Source organism: Protopterus annectens, chromosome 1.part0 (genome assembly GCF_019279795.1).
Source record: "Protopterus annectens isolate FY-2018-M chromosome 1.part0, PAN1.0, whole genome shotgun sequence".
Classification (NCBI taxonomy): Eukaryota; Metazoa; Chordata; order Ceratodontiformes; family Protopteridae; genus Protopterus; species Protopterus annectens.
In genome coordinates this window covers 584,679,508-584,697,167 of record NC_056725.1, presented here as the reverse complement: position 1 = coordinate 584,697,167, position 17,660 = coordinate 584,679,508, and the positions used below count along the sequence as shown (strand labels likewise).

Genomic DNA, 17,660 nt, shown 5'->3' with positions numbered 1-17,660 from the left:
CACATTTGTTTATTTTGTGATGCAAACCTGTAGATTCCCTCTTCTCAGCACATCATCTAAATTCTGCAAATGTCATATTTTGGCTATTTATGCTAAGAATAAATGCATTTCTGTTAGTATTTAATTTTAAATGACTGGCACTTCTCCAAACTGTCCATATGTGGTGCATGCTGTCTGTAGGCATCCTCTGATGCCTCAGTGCTCCATTCAGGATACATTTCTATGCTTGGCTCTCACTGAATGCTGAAGCCTTTAACTACCCACGACCTTGTATTATTGGTTTAACAGAGCAGAGACTGAATGGATGATTGAATGATCCTGTAACATATGTAATGAAATGAATACAAACAGCACTGCAGTGGCATAGCCATGCATGATTATTTGTGTATAATTAGTTTAACACATCATCCTGTAACATATGTAATGAAATGAATACAAACAGCACTGCAGTGGCATAGCCATGCACGATTATTTGCGTATAATTAGTTTAACACATCATCCTGTAACATATGTAATGAAATGAATACAAACAGCACTGCAGTGGCATAGCCATGCATGATTATTTGTGTATAATTAGTTTAATACGTCATCCTGTAACATATGTAATGAAATGAATACAAACAGCACTGCAGTGGCATGGCCATGCATGATTATTTGTATATAATTAGTTTAACACATCATCCTGTAACATATGTAATGAAATGAATACAAACAGTACTGCAGTGGCATAGCCATGCATGATTATTTGTGTATAATTAGTTTAACACATCATCCTGTAACATATGTAATGAAATGAATACAAACAGCACTGCAGTGGCATAGCCATGCATGATTATTTGTGTAATTAGTTTAACACGTCATCCTGTAACATATGTAATGAAATGAATATAAACAGCACTGCAGTGGCATAGCCATGCATGATTATTTGTGTATAATTAGTTTAACACATCATTATGTAACATATGTAATGAAATGAATACAAACAGCACTGCAGTGGCATAGCCATGCATGATTATTTGTGTATAATTAGTTTAACACGTCATCCTGTAACATATGTAATGAAATTAATACAAACAGCACTGCAGTGGCATAGCCATGCGTGATTATTTGTGTTTATACAATTCCTCCCCTAAAATGTGCACGCTGATTGGCCAGCCCAACCAGCGTGCCCGTTGTAAATCCCTCAATATACTAACGGAAAAAGGTCCGGTCGCCCGGACTTTTTCCGTTAGTATAAAACACTGTCTCGCTATGTTAAAAGAGTTTAACATAGCGACGCATGTTTAAAAAAAGCAACGGAGATCTCCGTTGCTTTTTTTAAAGCTGTCTCGCTGTGTTAAACTCCTTTAACATAACGACACAGTGTGTAAAAAGCAACGGAGATCTTGCGATCTCCGTTGCTTTTTTTTTTTAAAGCTGTCTCGCTATATTACATGGGTTTAACATAGCGAGACAGCTTTAAAATAAGCAACGGAGATATCCGTTGCTTATTTTAAAGCTGTCTCGCTATGTTAAACCCATTTAACATAGCGAAACAGTAAAAAAAAGCAACGGAGATCTTGCGTTCTCCGTTGCTTTTGCCCACAGCTCTGATGTACTGCGTACGCATGCGCAGTACATCAGAACTGCCGCAGAATACCAGACAGCTGCGGAAGGGCAGTAAAGAGGCATTATACAATGCCATTATTTAAGAAAAGTAATTATTTCTTTTCTTAAATAATGTCATTGTATAATAGCAATAACCCACTTCTAGGTGTGGGTAATGCTGGATTTACCCACGGTTGGCTTTGTTTGGTCAACTGTGGGTAAATCCAGCATTACCCACACCCAGGCATGGGTTATTGCTATAATAATTAGTTTAACACATCTGATCTTTTGGTTATCTCCATTATTACTTTTCTGAGATCAAAACAGAGAGCTTTATCAGGCATCAGTTACAGGTGGTATGGACAGACTCTAAGTTACCACTGTGCAGCATACTTTTAACATTTTTTATCATTTGTATTATTTATACTTAAATGCTGGTTTAAGAATGGTACTTTGAGTAGAACATAAAAGTACTTCATTGTCAGATTACAGTAGCCCTTTATACTGGGGGGGGGGGTTATGTTGCAGTAGCATGTGGCAAGTTTTATATCCACAGGAATTATTTAATATGCAATCAAGTTTGGCCACACTTAGTTAAAATGAAGTTTGGCTTCTTAGTGAATGAGGCTTTGGTATACTCCTTTAGTTCTTCAGAAGTTTGTTACGATTAGAATATGGCTGTGTTGTTAACTCCCAACAGTTCCTTGATGTGGTATGTCATTTACATCTGTAGACATTTGCAGGAAAAATATATTTGATTACAGTTTGACTGACTCATTTAATGCAGAGGTGTACTCTTGGAACTCCCCTGCTGCAGACAAAATCAAACAAATGCATGGAGTAACGGGTCTGTATTCCTGAAGTCAGGCTAACAGTATAGCAATTTCAAATGGAATGGCAGAAGCAACATGGGAAAAATATGTAAATTGACAAATATGTGTCTAGAAACTAAAGTGTTTCTATACTAGCAACAAATAGCTGATTTCAGGGTATTGTTGTCAAAATGCACAGACATTTTGTGTGTGTGTGTGTGTGTGTTTACAACTGAACCCTGGTGAGATGGGCAGTCTAAGCTGTTTCATTTCCATCAAATAGTTTCTGATACTTCCATGCACAGTAATACTATAACTGTATTTCTGTTGCAGATTCTTAAGTCCAAGGAGAGGAATTCACCATCTCTACGTTACATTGACAGTAAAGTAGTGAAAACAAGAGCAGAAAGGGAATGGCTTTCATTTGATGTCACAGATGCCGTGAGTGAATGGCTTCATCACCGAGGTAAGAATTTATTTACATTTATATCAGTACTTCTTTGTATACTTTAGTATGTATAGTTTGGTGTAGTATGGTTTATGTGGAAAACTGAAAATAGGTAAAAACCATTGCCTTTTATGCTTTTTTAGATCGAAACCTAGGATTCAGGATAAGTCTACATTGTCCATGTTGCACTTTCATGCCATCAAATAACAATATCATACCAAACAAGAGTGAAGAATTGGAGGCAAGATTTTATGGTAAGAAGAGTTAGATCTTTTTCAATCCTCTTATCAAAATTTGCATAGCAAGGGAGAAAAAATAACGGGAATATAAGATGCATGCATACACACACACATGCATACATATCTATAGCTATATCTATCTATATATCTATATATATCTATAAAATATATATATATATATATATATATATATATATATATATATATATATATATATACACACACACACACACACACACATATATATATATATATATATATATATATATATATACACACACACACACACACACACACACACACACATATATATATATATATATATATATGTGTGTGTGTGTGTGTGTGTGTATATATATATATATATATATATATATATATATATATATATATATATATATATATATATATATATATACTGTCTTACCTATTATAGAAACCTAATAGAGATAGTCTACGGAATTCTAATACTTATTAGGCAAGTTGATGACAAAAACTGTGGTTGTAAATATTGCAATTTCTGTTTTACATCTGTGAATTGAGTTATATAACATATTATGGGTTTTACTAAATGATAGCAACTTGATCCGCGGTGGTGGTGCTGCGGTAGCGTTGTCGCCTCACAGTAAGATGCTGTCCAGTTTGATTCTCAGCTAGAGCATCTTCCGCGTGGAGATATACGTGAATGGGCGTACCTTCGTTGAAGGTTGTGCATCAGGGCTGGTAACTCGGCATGTAAAAATCAACTACCAATCATTAGCGGACCGGAGTTCCACTGTGGCGACCCCTAGCTGGGAAAAGCCAAAAGACACAAACAAACAAACTAAATGATAGCAACTTACAGTGATTAAGCTAATTTAATTTGCTAGGATCAGTGAATATTCAGGTCATTGAGTCATAGGACTGTAATTTAATCACTTTGTATTAAAGTTCTAAGGACATTCCTTTTTGCCTGGATCCACACCCTTATGTCTTGGTTACCCCCATAAATTGTGAAGTAGATTATGCTGCTGTCTGATTATAAAACCACAATCAGTGCCACAGCCGCCCAAGTTTATATTGAGGAAAATAAGACCATTTTATACCATTCTTTTTATGTCATGCTTATATGCAACATCTCAATCACTGAATGGAGCATTTAAAATGTGTATATTGGAGCTGATGAAAAGCTTGCATAATCTGTCTTTTTATCTCAGAGATATTCAGATTACTTACTCTGAGTTGTAGTACAGTCTGATCATATAAAAGAGTATGTGGTGGGTTCTATGACACACAATTTAATTTGTCCTTTGGTCACCCCAACATCACCACTAAATAAGTAATTATTTTATTCCAAAATAATGATAGATTGCATTTGTGCCTCTGAGGACAGATAGTTTAGACTTCAGCCGACTACTTGAGAAGAAGATGCATGTTGTACTTAATCTTTTGCAGAGTAACTATAGAGTATCTTACTGCTAAATGGTATGTAATAAAACGTCTTCTCTCTGTTACTGCTTCTTAAGCCCCTAGCTTTTGAGTCAAGACCTACATTTTATAAGCGTAGTCTAGATATTGATTGGACGACCATCTGTAGTGTAATCAATGAGAATCATTTCAGCAAGGACTGGGTGTAGACCATCTCTGGCCATATAGTGTTTTAGTTAACTGTGGGTGTTCCTACTCATCTTTCCACTGTTTGGAAGCAAAGCTACATTTAAAGCACTTTCATGGACACTGAGTAAAACTATAAAACATCAAAAGGCATGGAATGAGTTTACTTTATCCAAAAACGTTGTTAGGCAATCCGTAAGCATTTCAGGTAAAGATTTCTAAACAGAGAAAGATCTCGAACAATGCCATATTAATTATAGACAACATCTTCACAATTTACAAAACACTATTAACCAAGACTTTTAATCAAAACTTTCTTACAAATTCACACAAGGCGTGTATTGACTTTGTTTCTTCGTATAGTTTACTAGGCTTCTGTCCTGCCATAAACCTTGCTTCAGTAACTCATGCTTTAGCTAAAACAGACATGAATTGTAGCTTGGGGACAGACATGATTTCTGTAATATTCTTGAAAATGTATCTGTCCATTGTCTATTCCAGAAATTTTAATTATTAAGAATACACTACCTATATGTAAACAAGCAATAGTTTTACCAGTTCATAAAATAACTGACAACTGTCTAGTATCTAACTTAAGTGATTTAGCCTCAAGTCTGATGTTTTGTTTTTAATGTCTCTTACTTAAATGTTTGCCACTCATTCACCTTGTAGATTTTGATCCTTGAATTAACTCAATACTGGTCCAGTCAGTTTAACTTTATACACATGTCTTCAAGCATTTAGGCTTTCAGGCACATAGGATCTGCTTAAACCTTTCCAAAGTATTTTGACTATAAACCACACAAGGTATAGTAAGTGCTTTAAGCAAACCTCAAACTAACCCATGTTCTTCGTGTTTCACTGTTGCAGTCATTACACTTGGGTTATCCTGCTGGCAGGCTACCCTCAGTTGGCCTGAATTCCAAAGTCTAAGTCCGGTGTCAGTTGCTGTCGCCTCTTCCCTGACGTCAGTGCGCCAGGGGGATAAAAGATGCAGCCGACACCATTTTCTTCAGTCTTTCTTGCCGCACGGTGCCCGAAGCATAAGCAGTTCGCAAGTGTCGGTCGGCCGACTCCTGAGATTTTCGTGTTCGAATTTCAGATCCAAAGTCTTTATTAAAAGCTAAGTATCCCATTGGGGAAACTTTTTTCTTGCTCCAGACCGATGTCAGAAAAAGTTAGTAATTGTATTTCTTGTGGGAAGCAAATACCTCATAAGGACTTTCATTCTTACTGTATTCCTTGCCTAGGCCCTGACCATGACATTGCTAGTTGTCGGCTTTGTGCTAGATTTAACCAACGCACTATTAAGCGTCGGTACGATTTTGCATTACACTATTTTGGCAGAAGATTTAATTATACCATGTCGTCGGATAGCCATCCGACTACCGGAATTCACAAGAAACGCAAAGAAAAAGAAAAGGACAGGCATCTGAGGTCCAAAACTGACGACGAGGCTTCTTCTAAGCCAGTCGCCGGTTCTCAGTGAGGCACCTTCGCAGCCCCTGACGCCAGCTACTTTAGACCCGCAGGCCGCTACCGACTCCCACGTGGAGTCGCCTAGGCCGCTGGAAGGTCAAAGTATTGGACCTTCGGAGACTATTCCCTCAGATGGGTCCGGAGCCGCTGAGCAGGCATCGGCTTCTGAGGGTGTTTTCAGACCAACTCAGTTATACATTAAAACCACTTCAGCTTCAAAGGCAAAGACTAAAGCACCCTTAAATTCAAAGAAACAAGTACAACAGCCTCATGGACAGGCCTCCATGGCCAAAAAATAGATGCTCAAAATGGCCGAAGACTTAATTACTTTGATCAGGGGTTCCCATCCCCCTCCTGATAAAAGTCCTAGGCAAGAGACAGAATATGAATCTTCAGATCAGGTTTCCATTTCATCTGATTCCTCTTCTGATCAGGAATACTGTCTTCCTCCCCTATGAGGATTCTGATGCTGAAGAATCTATCCCTTCAGCCTCTCCTCCTGAGGATTACTCTTTTGGGGAAACCTTGCATACCATGAGGGAGCATTTCCACTGGGAGAGCCAAGATTTTTCAGAATCTAAGAAAAGGCTCAGAGACTTCCTTTTACTACCACAACACAGGCCCCAAGCTATTCCACCTGTGTTAGACATTGTTGATGATATATTTTCAGAGTCCAGTCTGACCCCTGACTCCTTACCTCCAGCTCCTGTTAAGCCGGACAGGTACTACAGGGCCCCTGACTCTCATAAATTCCTTTTCAAAACCCCTGCTGCTGATCCAGAAACCATCTCTCTGGGTCCCAAAGGGGTCAAGGCTTCTGCTGCAAAAAACCCTACCCCCTCTGACAGGGATTCTAGGGCATTGGACAGATGGGGAAAAAAGATTTACACTTCTGCTACCTTGGCTATAAGGGCTTTAAATTGTCAGTTTCATATGCTCAAATATCAGCAATATATTATGTCACTGCTTAAACAGAAAATGTTGACAAATTCTGAATGTGCAGAAAACAAAGAAATGCAGGATTTATTGCATGCAGCTGAACAAGTTGGAAAGCATACTTTTCAATGTGGTTTTGATTCTTTGGAGGCCTCCTGCAGAGCCGCTGTTATGGGTTCTGTCTTCAGGAGGCATGCTTGGTTAAAGGAACAAAGTCTTCGTGATCATGTCAAAGCAAAATTATTAGATGCCCCATTACAGCATGAGTTTGGTGTTAAAGCAGAAGAGGTGTTTAAGAAAATCGAAGACAAAGCTAAATCTATGCAAACGGTTAAGGATTTCTTACAGGTTCAGCCTCCAAGATTTAGCAGACACTGGCCTACAAAGAATTGGTCCTTTCCAGTGTCAGACAGACCACAAAGGGGCAGATACAAACGCCCAAGAGGCAGATCCCAGCCCCAAGGTTCATACAGGTCTAAACAATGGGGTGCTTCTACCTCCAAAAGTGGAGAAGACAAATCACAACCATACAGGAAACAGTCCCAATGACTTCCCCCTGCCTGCACCAAGCACTTATCTTCTGGCAGCACCTTTAGGGGGAAAACTAGCACTTTTATTTTAGAACTGGCACATAATAACCCAGGACAAATGGGTCCTAGACATAGTGTCACAAGGCTACAAGTTTCACTTCCATTCCCTGCCAAGACAAACGGTTGTCCAGACCTGCCAAAACATCAATGGGCAGAGGCACAAAAGCAAGTCTCATCCCTCATGGACATGAGGGCCATTCAACAAGTACCAGAGCAAGAGCAGGGACAAGGATTTTATTCAAGACTGTTCTTGGAACCAAGAAAGGACAAGACCTGGAGACCAATACTGGACCTATCTATTCTAAACACATTTCTGGATATACCAAAATTCAAAATGTTGACTCTACAGCAACTTCTGCCCATGCTGGGCAAGAAGGTTTGGCTTGTGACTGCGCCCAGGGTCTTCACAAAGTGCCTGGCACCAGTAATTGCATTCTGCAGACAAAGAAGAATACAAATATATCCTTACTTGGATGACTGCCTCATTCAAGCAGAGAACAAGGACATTCGACTACAGCATCTGGCGTTTGTAAAGAGATTTCTAACAGGCCTAGGGTACACAGTCAACGAAAAGAAACCAAAACTAGTACCCTCTCAAGAGATAATATTCCTGGGTGCAAGCTTAAATACATCTGTCCAGATGGCTTATCTCATGCCAGACAAAGGCAACTGACTACCTATTTCAACCTGTTGGCAGCAAAGGCCCAGTTATCTGCAAGAAAAATTCTGCAGGCTTTGGGCTTCATGGCATCCTGCATTCTACTAATTCCATATGTGAGACTGTATATGAGGAAACTTCAATGGTACCTAAAAAGTGTTTGGACTCAACATTGCCACAGCCTGGAAACAATAATTACCCTCATTCCCTGCCTGCAACAGGAGTTTCATTGGTGGGCGAAGGCTTGTCACCAGAACAAGGGACAGCCATTCACTTTACCCCCAGCCAGGCAGACATTAACAACGGATGCATCAGATTATGCCTGGGGGGCCCACATGTCAGGAAGATGTATTCAAGGCACATGGTCCGCAAACCAAATGCATCTACATATCAATCAAAAAGAGATGCTAGCTGTTCAGAATGCCCTGACAGCCTTCAAGGACCTACTTCATCCGGGACAACTACTGATAAAGACAGACAACACCACGGTCATGTGGTATATAAACAAACAGGGAGGCACTCATTCTCACCCCCTTTGCAGATTAGCCATGACTCTGTGGGACACAGCATTGACTTACCAAGTACATCTGCAGGCACAATTCCTGCCAGGAAAGATAAATACTCTGGCAGACGAACTAAGCAGAAACCTCATGGATCCCCACGAGTGGAAATTGGATCCACAAGTCTTTAGCATGATAACAAGGAAATGGGGATGCCCGGATATAGATCTATTTGCCTCTCCTCACAACTACCAACTAAAAAGATTCTGCACAAGGACTTATCACACACAAGCATGGAAAGTGGATGCCCTCTCTTTCAGCTGGAAAAGCTTAGCAGTATATGCCTTTCCTCCACTGCCTCTCCTCCCCAAGGTACTCCTAAAGGTCAGCCAAGAGAAGCCAAAAATGATACTGATGGCCCCAGACTGGCCCCGCCAGCACTGGTACCCAATCCTAAGGAACTTGTCTCAATGCCCGGCTTGGACCTTGCCTCAAATACCTCATCTACTATCCCAACAAAACAATCAGATCCTGCACAGCCAATTAAAGACCTTAAATCTGGCAGCATGGAGGATAATGTAGTGATACAAAATGCGCCTCTCACTAAATCTGTAATGAATGTCATTTTGGAGGCCAGAAGGCCTAGTGCCAGAAAATCTTACGCTGGAAAATGGAAGAGATTCTGTGCTTGGAACCAGGCACAAGGAATTGACACAGTTGTACCAAATATTCCTCAGATTTTGCAATACTTAACTGAGATGCTGGACAAAGGCCTATCCTTTTCATCAATTAAAATTCATGCCTCTGCCATTTCGGCTCATTACAATACAGAGCCACCAATCTTTTCTCATCCCTTGTTAAGGCAGTACCTCAGAGGAGCCAAAAACTTAAGGCCTCCAAGGAGATCACCAGTACTTGTATGGGACCTCAGTTATGTTTTGGAAAAACTCACCCTGCCTCCTTTTGAGCCAGCCACTACAGCTGATATAAAGTTTTTGTCTTGGAAAACAGCTCTGCTCCTAGCAATAACCTCTGCAAGACGAGTCTCAGAGCTACAGGTACTCATGGCTGTGGAACCTTTTATCATTTTTTATCCAGACAGGGTTTCTCTGAGGACAAACCCGACATTTATGCCTAAGATAGTATCCAGTGTGGCCCTTAACCAAACTATTCATCTGCCTACTTTTTATCCAAACCCACAGAATAAGGGGGAGAGAATTCTGCATTCTTTGGACATACACAGAGAGCTACGTTTCTACTTGAACAGAACCAAAGCTTTCAGAAAGACAGAGCAACTACTAGTGGCATATGCTGCAGGATCTCAAGGAAAGGCTATCTCAAAGCAGACTATTTCAAAGTGGATAGACCACTGCATTTGTTTCTGCTATTCACAACATGGCAAGCCAGTGCCTAAGGGCATTAGGCCACATTCAACCAGAGCAGCAGCCACTTCAGCAGCCTTCCTCAGGGGAGTACCAACCAAAGACATTTTAGAGGCCGCTACCTGGAGTTCAGTGCACACCTTTACAAAGCACTATCATTTACCACTCTACTCTAAATCCAGGGCAGGCTTTGCCACTGCAGTTCTGCAGGGCCTCATAGCTGCTCCTAATGCTATTTAGCTCCAGCCTCCCAACCTTAGCTTTGCGATTCAGCCCAAGTGTAATGACTGCAACAGTGAAACATGAAGAACATAGTACAGTTGTGTACACTTAACATAAATGTAGATGTTGGAGTGTATTCACTGTTGCAGTCCAGGTTACCCACCCACCATCCCCCATATATTTGCTGTATCTTATCTGCTCTTCTCTAACCTATACAACCTGTGTGGTGTATTTGCTTATAGATGAAGGTATTACATATATTTTGGTGCATGCATGTTTTATTGGCATATTTTTAGCCTACCCTTTGGGGGGCACCTGACATCTGGGGCAAGAAAAACTGAAGAAAATGGCGTCGGCTGCATCTTTTATACTCCTGGCGCACTGACGTCAGGGAAGAGGCGACAGCAACCAACGCCGGACCAGGACTTTGGAATTCAGGCCGACTGAGGGTAGCCTGCCAGCAGGATAACCCAAGTGTAATGACTGCAACAGTGAATACACTCTAACATCTACATTTATGGTAAGTGTACACAACTGTACTTTGTGAACTTTTAGGCCAGACATACACCTGATGACATGACTTCAAAATGATGGTAAAAAAACAGATTCTGCTTACAGATGCTTACCATATAGCATGTCTATGAGAATTGTGCTTTTGTCCATTTTTCTTTAATTTCTTCATGGCTTATAAATACGGATGCTGCTCTATGTTTACAGATGACCACAAAATTATGTGGTTACATCCACCAAAAGAGATCATTTATATCACTTATATTGTATGTCTTTTAGTAAAAGCCTGACATGTAATGATAAGTGATGAGTCCTGAGTCATGTGGTTTGATACAAATAAATTATATTCGTATAATGTCAGCAAAGCCATTCTTGAAAGCCTAACCAGCTATAAGAACCTATTCATGTGTGATGTAAGCATTAAGTCTTGAAGGGGTTTCTCACCTTAAAACATCATATTTTTTATTTATTCTGAATTTATTCAATGGGGTATAGCACTGATTGGACCCATTTCAGTCTCAGTCCAGGGTAAACACAATAGATATGACGACATATACAAAGTGACTGGCAAAATGAAATATAGATACATACCTACAAGGTGAATATCATAGTTTGCTTGAGGGAATAAAGGCAATAGATAAATGAGATTATATACAGCGTGGTGGAAAAAACACAATATATGCATGCATTATATATAGAGTGGCATCAGAGTTGGCATGCTGAAAGAATCATAATCAAAAATAGAGTCAGAGCAAGGTATGTAGATGGGAATGAAGAGGTTAAGTTATATGATTAGAGGATAGCAATTGCACTTTGCTAGAGTCTTGGAGTATGCTTTTATTTCAGATCAGAAACTGGGCTACGAGGAATAGTTAAGAAAAGAAGGGTGAGATTCCGACAGCTTGGGACCAAAATCTGAGAAAGCACGGTCTGCGCAGCAAAGCCTAGTTTGGAGGGTTTGGAGGGTTTGGAGGAGGGACATTATTTGTTAAGATGTTTAAAGCTGTATATTGGTGCATCTATGAGTAATCTGGAAGCCAGTGAAGAAGAAGCGCCATTCCTGATAAATTTAAATAGTTGAGAAGCAAGTAGAAAGTCCACACATTGTTTCACAAATAGCCAGTTAGCTTTTTCAATGGTTTTGCAGTGGTGTTCATTTCCTGGGGAGAAAATGACAAAACTGCAAATGACATTTGGAAAGCAGTGAATGGTGGGTATATTTCTTTTAGAAGCTGCATCAGTTAGCAGAGACAATATTCTGAATAGCTGAGCCAGCAAGATACCTTTATGTATTGGCCCAGAATATGAGAAAGTTGATATCTTTGTGTGTGTATAGTCCAGGTGGAGTTGGAAATTTAGGAAGGGGTCCATCATATCCCTAGGTGTTTGAATGAAGTGACATTTTCAACAGTGTTATGAAGATTAAGGATTTTTAGAGACCTGGAAATAGAAGTGAGCTTTTGTCTAGTTTGTAGTAATTGTTTAGCACTGATCCCTTGAATAAGGGCAATTCAAGTCATCAACTTCTACATCAGCCCCTCTGCAGAAGGATGTCCCCAAGAATCTATTTTGTCACCTCTCCTCTTTTCTGTCTACATTAACAAACTTTCTTTTTACTTGCTCCATCTTCGTCTCTTGCTTTATGCTGATAACATGGTCCAATTTTTACTTCAACCATTCTGTCGTTTCTCTTGAACTCTTCTGGCTGATTTTCATGCCCCTTTTCATCTCTCTCTCTCTCTCTCTCTCTTTCTCTTTCTCTCATTATATGATATCTCACACTATACTTATTGCTGCCATTTAGATGAAAATGTTTGAAATAATGTCTGAATTGCATAAAAATGTACAAAATAAGGAAAAAGACCACATTTTTTCACTGTGTGCTACTTTTTCACATTAATTAAAGCTATTTGAGATATCCAAAGTATACAGAGTGTTTGCAAGTTTGTACAGTATTACAGTGCAGCTATTTCACAAAATACAGCCATTTCAAAGCATATTTTGCAAAGTACACTATTTTGAAGAGTTTATTGTGCATTTGAATGTTATTACAAGTATCTGTGTGCATTTGAATATTATTACAAGTATCTGGTGTGTGTGTGTGTGTGTGTGTGTGTGTGTGTGTGTGTGTGTGTGTGTGTGTGTGTGTGTGTGTGGGTGTGGGTATGTGGGTATGTGTGTGTGTGTGTGTGTGCACATGTTCGTATACAATTACCAGTGGGCTAGGATTGCATTGTGTTTTACTATAATTTTTTGGCATGGCAGAAGGCTTTTGCAGACCAGCTCCACTTGTATTTGATAATAATATTGCAGAGAATTAAAGCGCAAGAGTACAATATTTTCATACAAGCTGCATTTTCTGATAACGATGCACATACAAAGGCATTTATTCTGCTTAATTTAGCTGGTTCAGAAGCCATAGAAAGAGAGCATTCATTTGTATATGCACCTGCTGTGTTTGCAAGAGAGAGGGAAAACTATCATATAATTGTACTGGCTGAGACAAGGGAAGACCCTCAGTGCTTCAAATGTAAATTTAGAGAAATGTGTAACCCATAAATGAATATTACAATGGAAAGGCACTTATTTTACACAAGGGATCAAAAGCCTGGTGAAACTTTTGCAGCATATATAACTGACTTAAGAAACAAAACTAAAAAGTGCAGATTTGGTGATTTAAGGGATAACTTGATAAAGGACATACTTGTATGGGATATTAAGGATGATGCTGTGAGAAAGATTTTGCTTCATGACAGTGATTTAACTTTGAATAAGGCCATCAGGATTTGTCAGCTATATGAGGTCACAGAAAAGCACACAAATATACTTACAAATGAGAAATGCATGCTTCCAGTATATTCTACTGCTAATGTTGATAGTATGCAGCACATGGTTAAGAGAAACAGGCCCAAGCACATGGCAGCAACTATGAACCCTGTAACAGTCCCTGGTAAACCCTGTAGCTTACTAGCAAATTCCAGAGCATGCACAGTCTCAGTTAAGCACAACGGTGTGTCAGCAAACTCAAAGCATGTTCCCTCACCCAGTCTTATAGTCAACTGTCGTATCTGTGGTGGTAATCATGTGTCTAAAAGAGAAGTGCTTAGCTTTTGGTCAGCAATGCCACAGATGTAAAAAGGGAATAATTTCCATATATTTTGGAAATCAAAATTATTAAAAGCAAACATTCAAAGAGACAAGTTGATCAATTAGAAGGCTGTGTCTCTACTTTTATGTTGCTGATTGTGTCTATGCTTACTTAAACAGTCAATGCAGTAGATTTATGGGCAAAGAATGAACACCCATAGAGCTCAAAGCTGACACAGGTTTAAAGTGCAATGTTATATCAGTAGAAACATTTGTGGTCTTTCAGCACCGCTCAGAGAGTTGACACACAAAGATGTATCCTGGTCTTGGTTATAGCAACACCAAAGAGCATTTGATGTCCTGAAACAGAGAATTGCCAGTCTACCAACTCTCATATACTATGACGTTCACACACCAGTAACTCTTGTGATGCTGTGAAATTTGGTCTTGGTGCAGTCATTCTTCAAGAGCTACCCTCTTGCATCCAGAACTCTAATCCAAACCGAGATGCAGTATGCCCAGATAGAGAAAGAACTCTTGGCAATTGTGTTTGCATGTTTGAAGTTATATGATTATATTTATGGCTGACCTATTCAAATTGAAACAGATCACCAACCTCTAGTCAATATTTTGAGAAAGCCTATGCATACAGCTCCAGCCAGATTACAATGCATGATTTTGAAACTGCAAAAGTATAATTTCAATCTTGTCTACACAAAAGGCAAACTTCTTTATCTTGCTGATACTTTATCTGGATTGCCTCGAAATACCACTGAACAGCATGAAAATGAAAAACTTGATTTTGAAGTCATGGAAGTGAGAAATTTTTCTTCCACACATCTAGATGAGCTTAGAAGTCACACAGCCTCAGATACAATACTTCAGAAGCTCAACCACTTCATCAGTCAAGGATGGCCATCGAAGTACTATTGTTTACCTCATGACCTGCAAACATATTTTCCTTATAAAAATGAGATTTTGTTTGACAATGGTATCATCATGAAAGGTCCAAAAGTGATTGTTCCAAAATCCTTACAAAAAGAGTATATTACATCTTGCATTGTGGCTACCTAGGAACTGATTCTACCAAAAGAAGGGCGCGAGGTCTAGTATTTTGGGTTTCTATGTCAAAGGACATTGAGACAGCATTTTCATATTGTTCTGTATGTAATAGTACTAAGTGACATCAATAGGAGGAATCACTTCAGCTAACCCAGCTTCCTGAACTACCTTGGTCGACAGTAATTACAGACATTTTCGAACAGAATGGTCACCATTACTTGGTGTTAGTAGACTCTTATTCAAATTGGTTCAAGACTGACCTACTTCCTAATCTAGCATCCAGTACTGTCATTACTAAGTTGAAGCATCATTTTGTAGTCCATGGTAGTCCGCACAAAGTTATTTCTGACAGTGGTACACAGTTTACAAGCCAACAGTTCAAGAAATTTGCTGAAGAGTGGGACTTTTCATGTTGCGAGTAGCCCTGAGTACCCACAGTCAAATGGTTTGGCAGAACGTGCAGCTCAAAGTGTGAAACAGTTATTGGAGAAGTCAAAAAGAGACAATAGCAATGTTCGTCTGAATCTCCTGAATCTTAGAAATATTCCTTGTGTTAAACATCTTGGTTCACCTGCACAAATTTTTCGAGATAAACCAGAACCACACTACCATTCAGTAGCAATCTGTTGGTTCCCTGTGCTAAGAACAACAAAGGAGTGAGAGCTCAGATCATGAAAAGGTGCTTGTCTCAGAAGTCCTGTTATGATAAGTCCAGTAAACTGCTCAATCTATTACAAGAAGTGGAGATGGTGAGGATGCAGATGTGAAGGTTTTGATCGGATTGAAGTCGTAAAAAGTGTATGTCCAGAGCTGAGATTGTACATTGTGGAATCACAAGGAGTTGAATTTAGGCAGAATCGGAGATGTTTAGTACCAGTGTCTGAGCCTGTATTGTAGCATCTTGCCTGTGAAAGACTCTAGATCTCAGAGTGAGTTATCCAGTTTTCCAGTTCCAGAGAACATTCCAGCAAATATCCCTGTTCCTGAGAAGATTCCCAAAACTCCTGAAACAGATTGTTCACCAATGACTGTCCCTGTTGCTAAATCCTGCCCTAATTGCTATATCACTAGATTAAGTTGCATTTCCAGACCATGTTCCAAATACACGGCAACTTGGACATGAACCTTGTGTTCATTTCTCAGTGTCTGAGACTGCATTTCTTTTTCAGATGTAATTTTATTGTGGGCAATTCACTAAAGAGGGAGGATGTAGATCAGTATGTATGTATGTATACCTTTAAGAAGCTTTTCATGGGCTTGAACCTGTGTATAAATACTGAGCTCATGCAAGGCAGACTTCAATTTTGTAGAAAGCTATTGAGATGTAAGCATGTATGTAATAGTCTGCCAGTTAATCAGTTTGTTTATATTTTGAGTTGCTGCTATCTATCCTGATGTGTTTCTAAATAATAAAGCATATAAATGAACTACCCTGCCTGTTCGTCTTGAATCATAACATAGGACAAGCGACACTTGCTAACCTCTGTAAGAGGCTCAGAGCTTGTGATTATATTACCTTATAAGACTGTAAATCCTTGTGTGTTCCTACTTTCTCTTTTCTCCACAGAATTAAAAGGACCTGACTAAATGTTATGTCAGGAGCTTCAGTCGTGGGATTGACCGTCTTCATCTTATCATATACTCATGTCAGCAACATCTCTTTATCTCAGGACACTGCATTTTTTTTTACTCATTTGTGGTGCTACTGTGAAGCTGTCCTGTTAAGAAAAGAATAAGGTGATTTTCACGGTTGTTTCCATGAATAAGATTTTTATGTCAGTCAGGTGAAGCTTTCAGTGTGTTAAGCTTGGTAGACATGTAGGATCCACCTTGTCAGGATAAGAAAATTCAGTACCACAGACCCTAATCCAGAGGCAGATCACTGAAGTGGGCATAGAGCAGTGAAGCAACATGCAGATGGACATAGATCAACAAAGCAACATACAGATGAACATAGAGCAGTAAGGCAACATACAGATGGACACAGAGCAGCAAAGCAACATACAGATGGACATCAAACAGAGAAGCAGCATGCAGACGGACACAGAGCAGCAAGACAACACACAAATGGATATAGAGCATCAAAGCAAATTAGAGATGGACATACAACATACAGATGGGACATAGAGCAATTAAGCAGGGAAGATTCTGTCATCTGTCATATAAATGGCATGTGGTCACAACCAAGAGGCTAGGTAATAGTGACTACGTCTTGATAGCTAGGTACACAGAGAGTCCTCTGGGAGGGAGGCTCCTAGGCTTACTGTAGTAACAGCATTAAGATCCTGGTAAGTTCCACACTGCACGTAGTATATTGTTGGATGGGAGGTTGGTATGTGTGGAAGCTACCAAAGGTAGCTATTGCAGAGCTTGCAAGGTTTCAGTGTGTGTGCGTGTGTGTGTGGGGGGGGTTCTTATGGCACACTTGCTGGGAGCAGTATGATGCTGCACCGGCATACTTGATCCCTAGTCCAGCCATGGGCATGGGTCTGATTCAGCTTGGGGGGGGGGGGGTAAGGCAGGTCCAGTAAACCTGGTGAATGATGAGCTTGTGT

At 39.7% G+C, this 17,660-nt stretch overlaps 1 protein-coding gene across 1 annotated transcript in view; it reads left to right on the top strand.

Moving 5' to 3' along the window:
* TGFB2 (transforming growth factor beta 2) overlaps positions 1 to 17,660 on the top strand; it is a 903,020-nt gene that overhangs the window by 771,676 nt on the left and 113,684 nt on the right. Inside the window, exons 3-4 of the mRNA XM_044061434.1 lie at positions 2,733 to 2,865; positions 2,991 to 3,101. Coding sequence (XP_043917369.1) covers positions 2,733 to 2,865; positions 2,991 to 3,101 — 244 coding nt within the window. The remainder of the gene's footprint in view (positions 1 to 2,732; positions 2,866 to 2,990; positions 3,102 to 17,660) is intronic.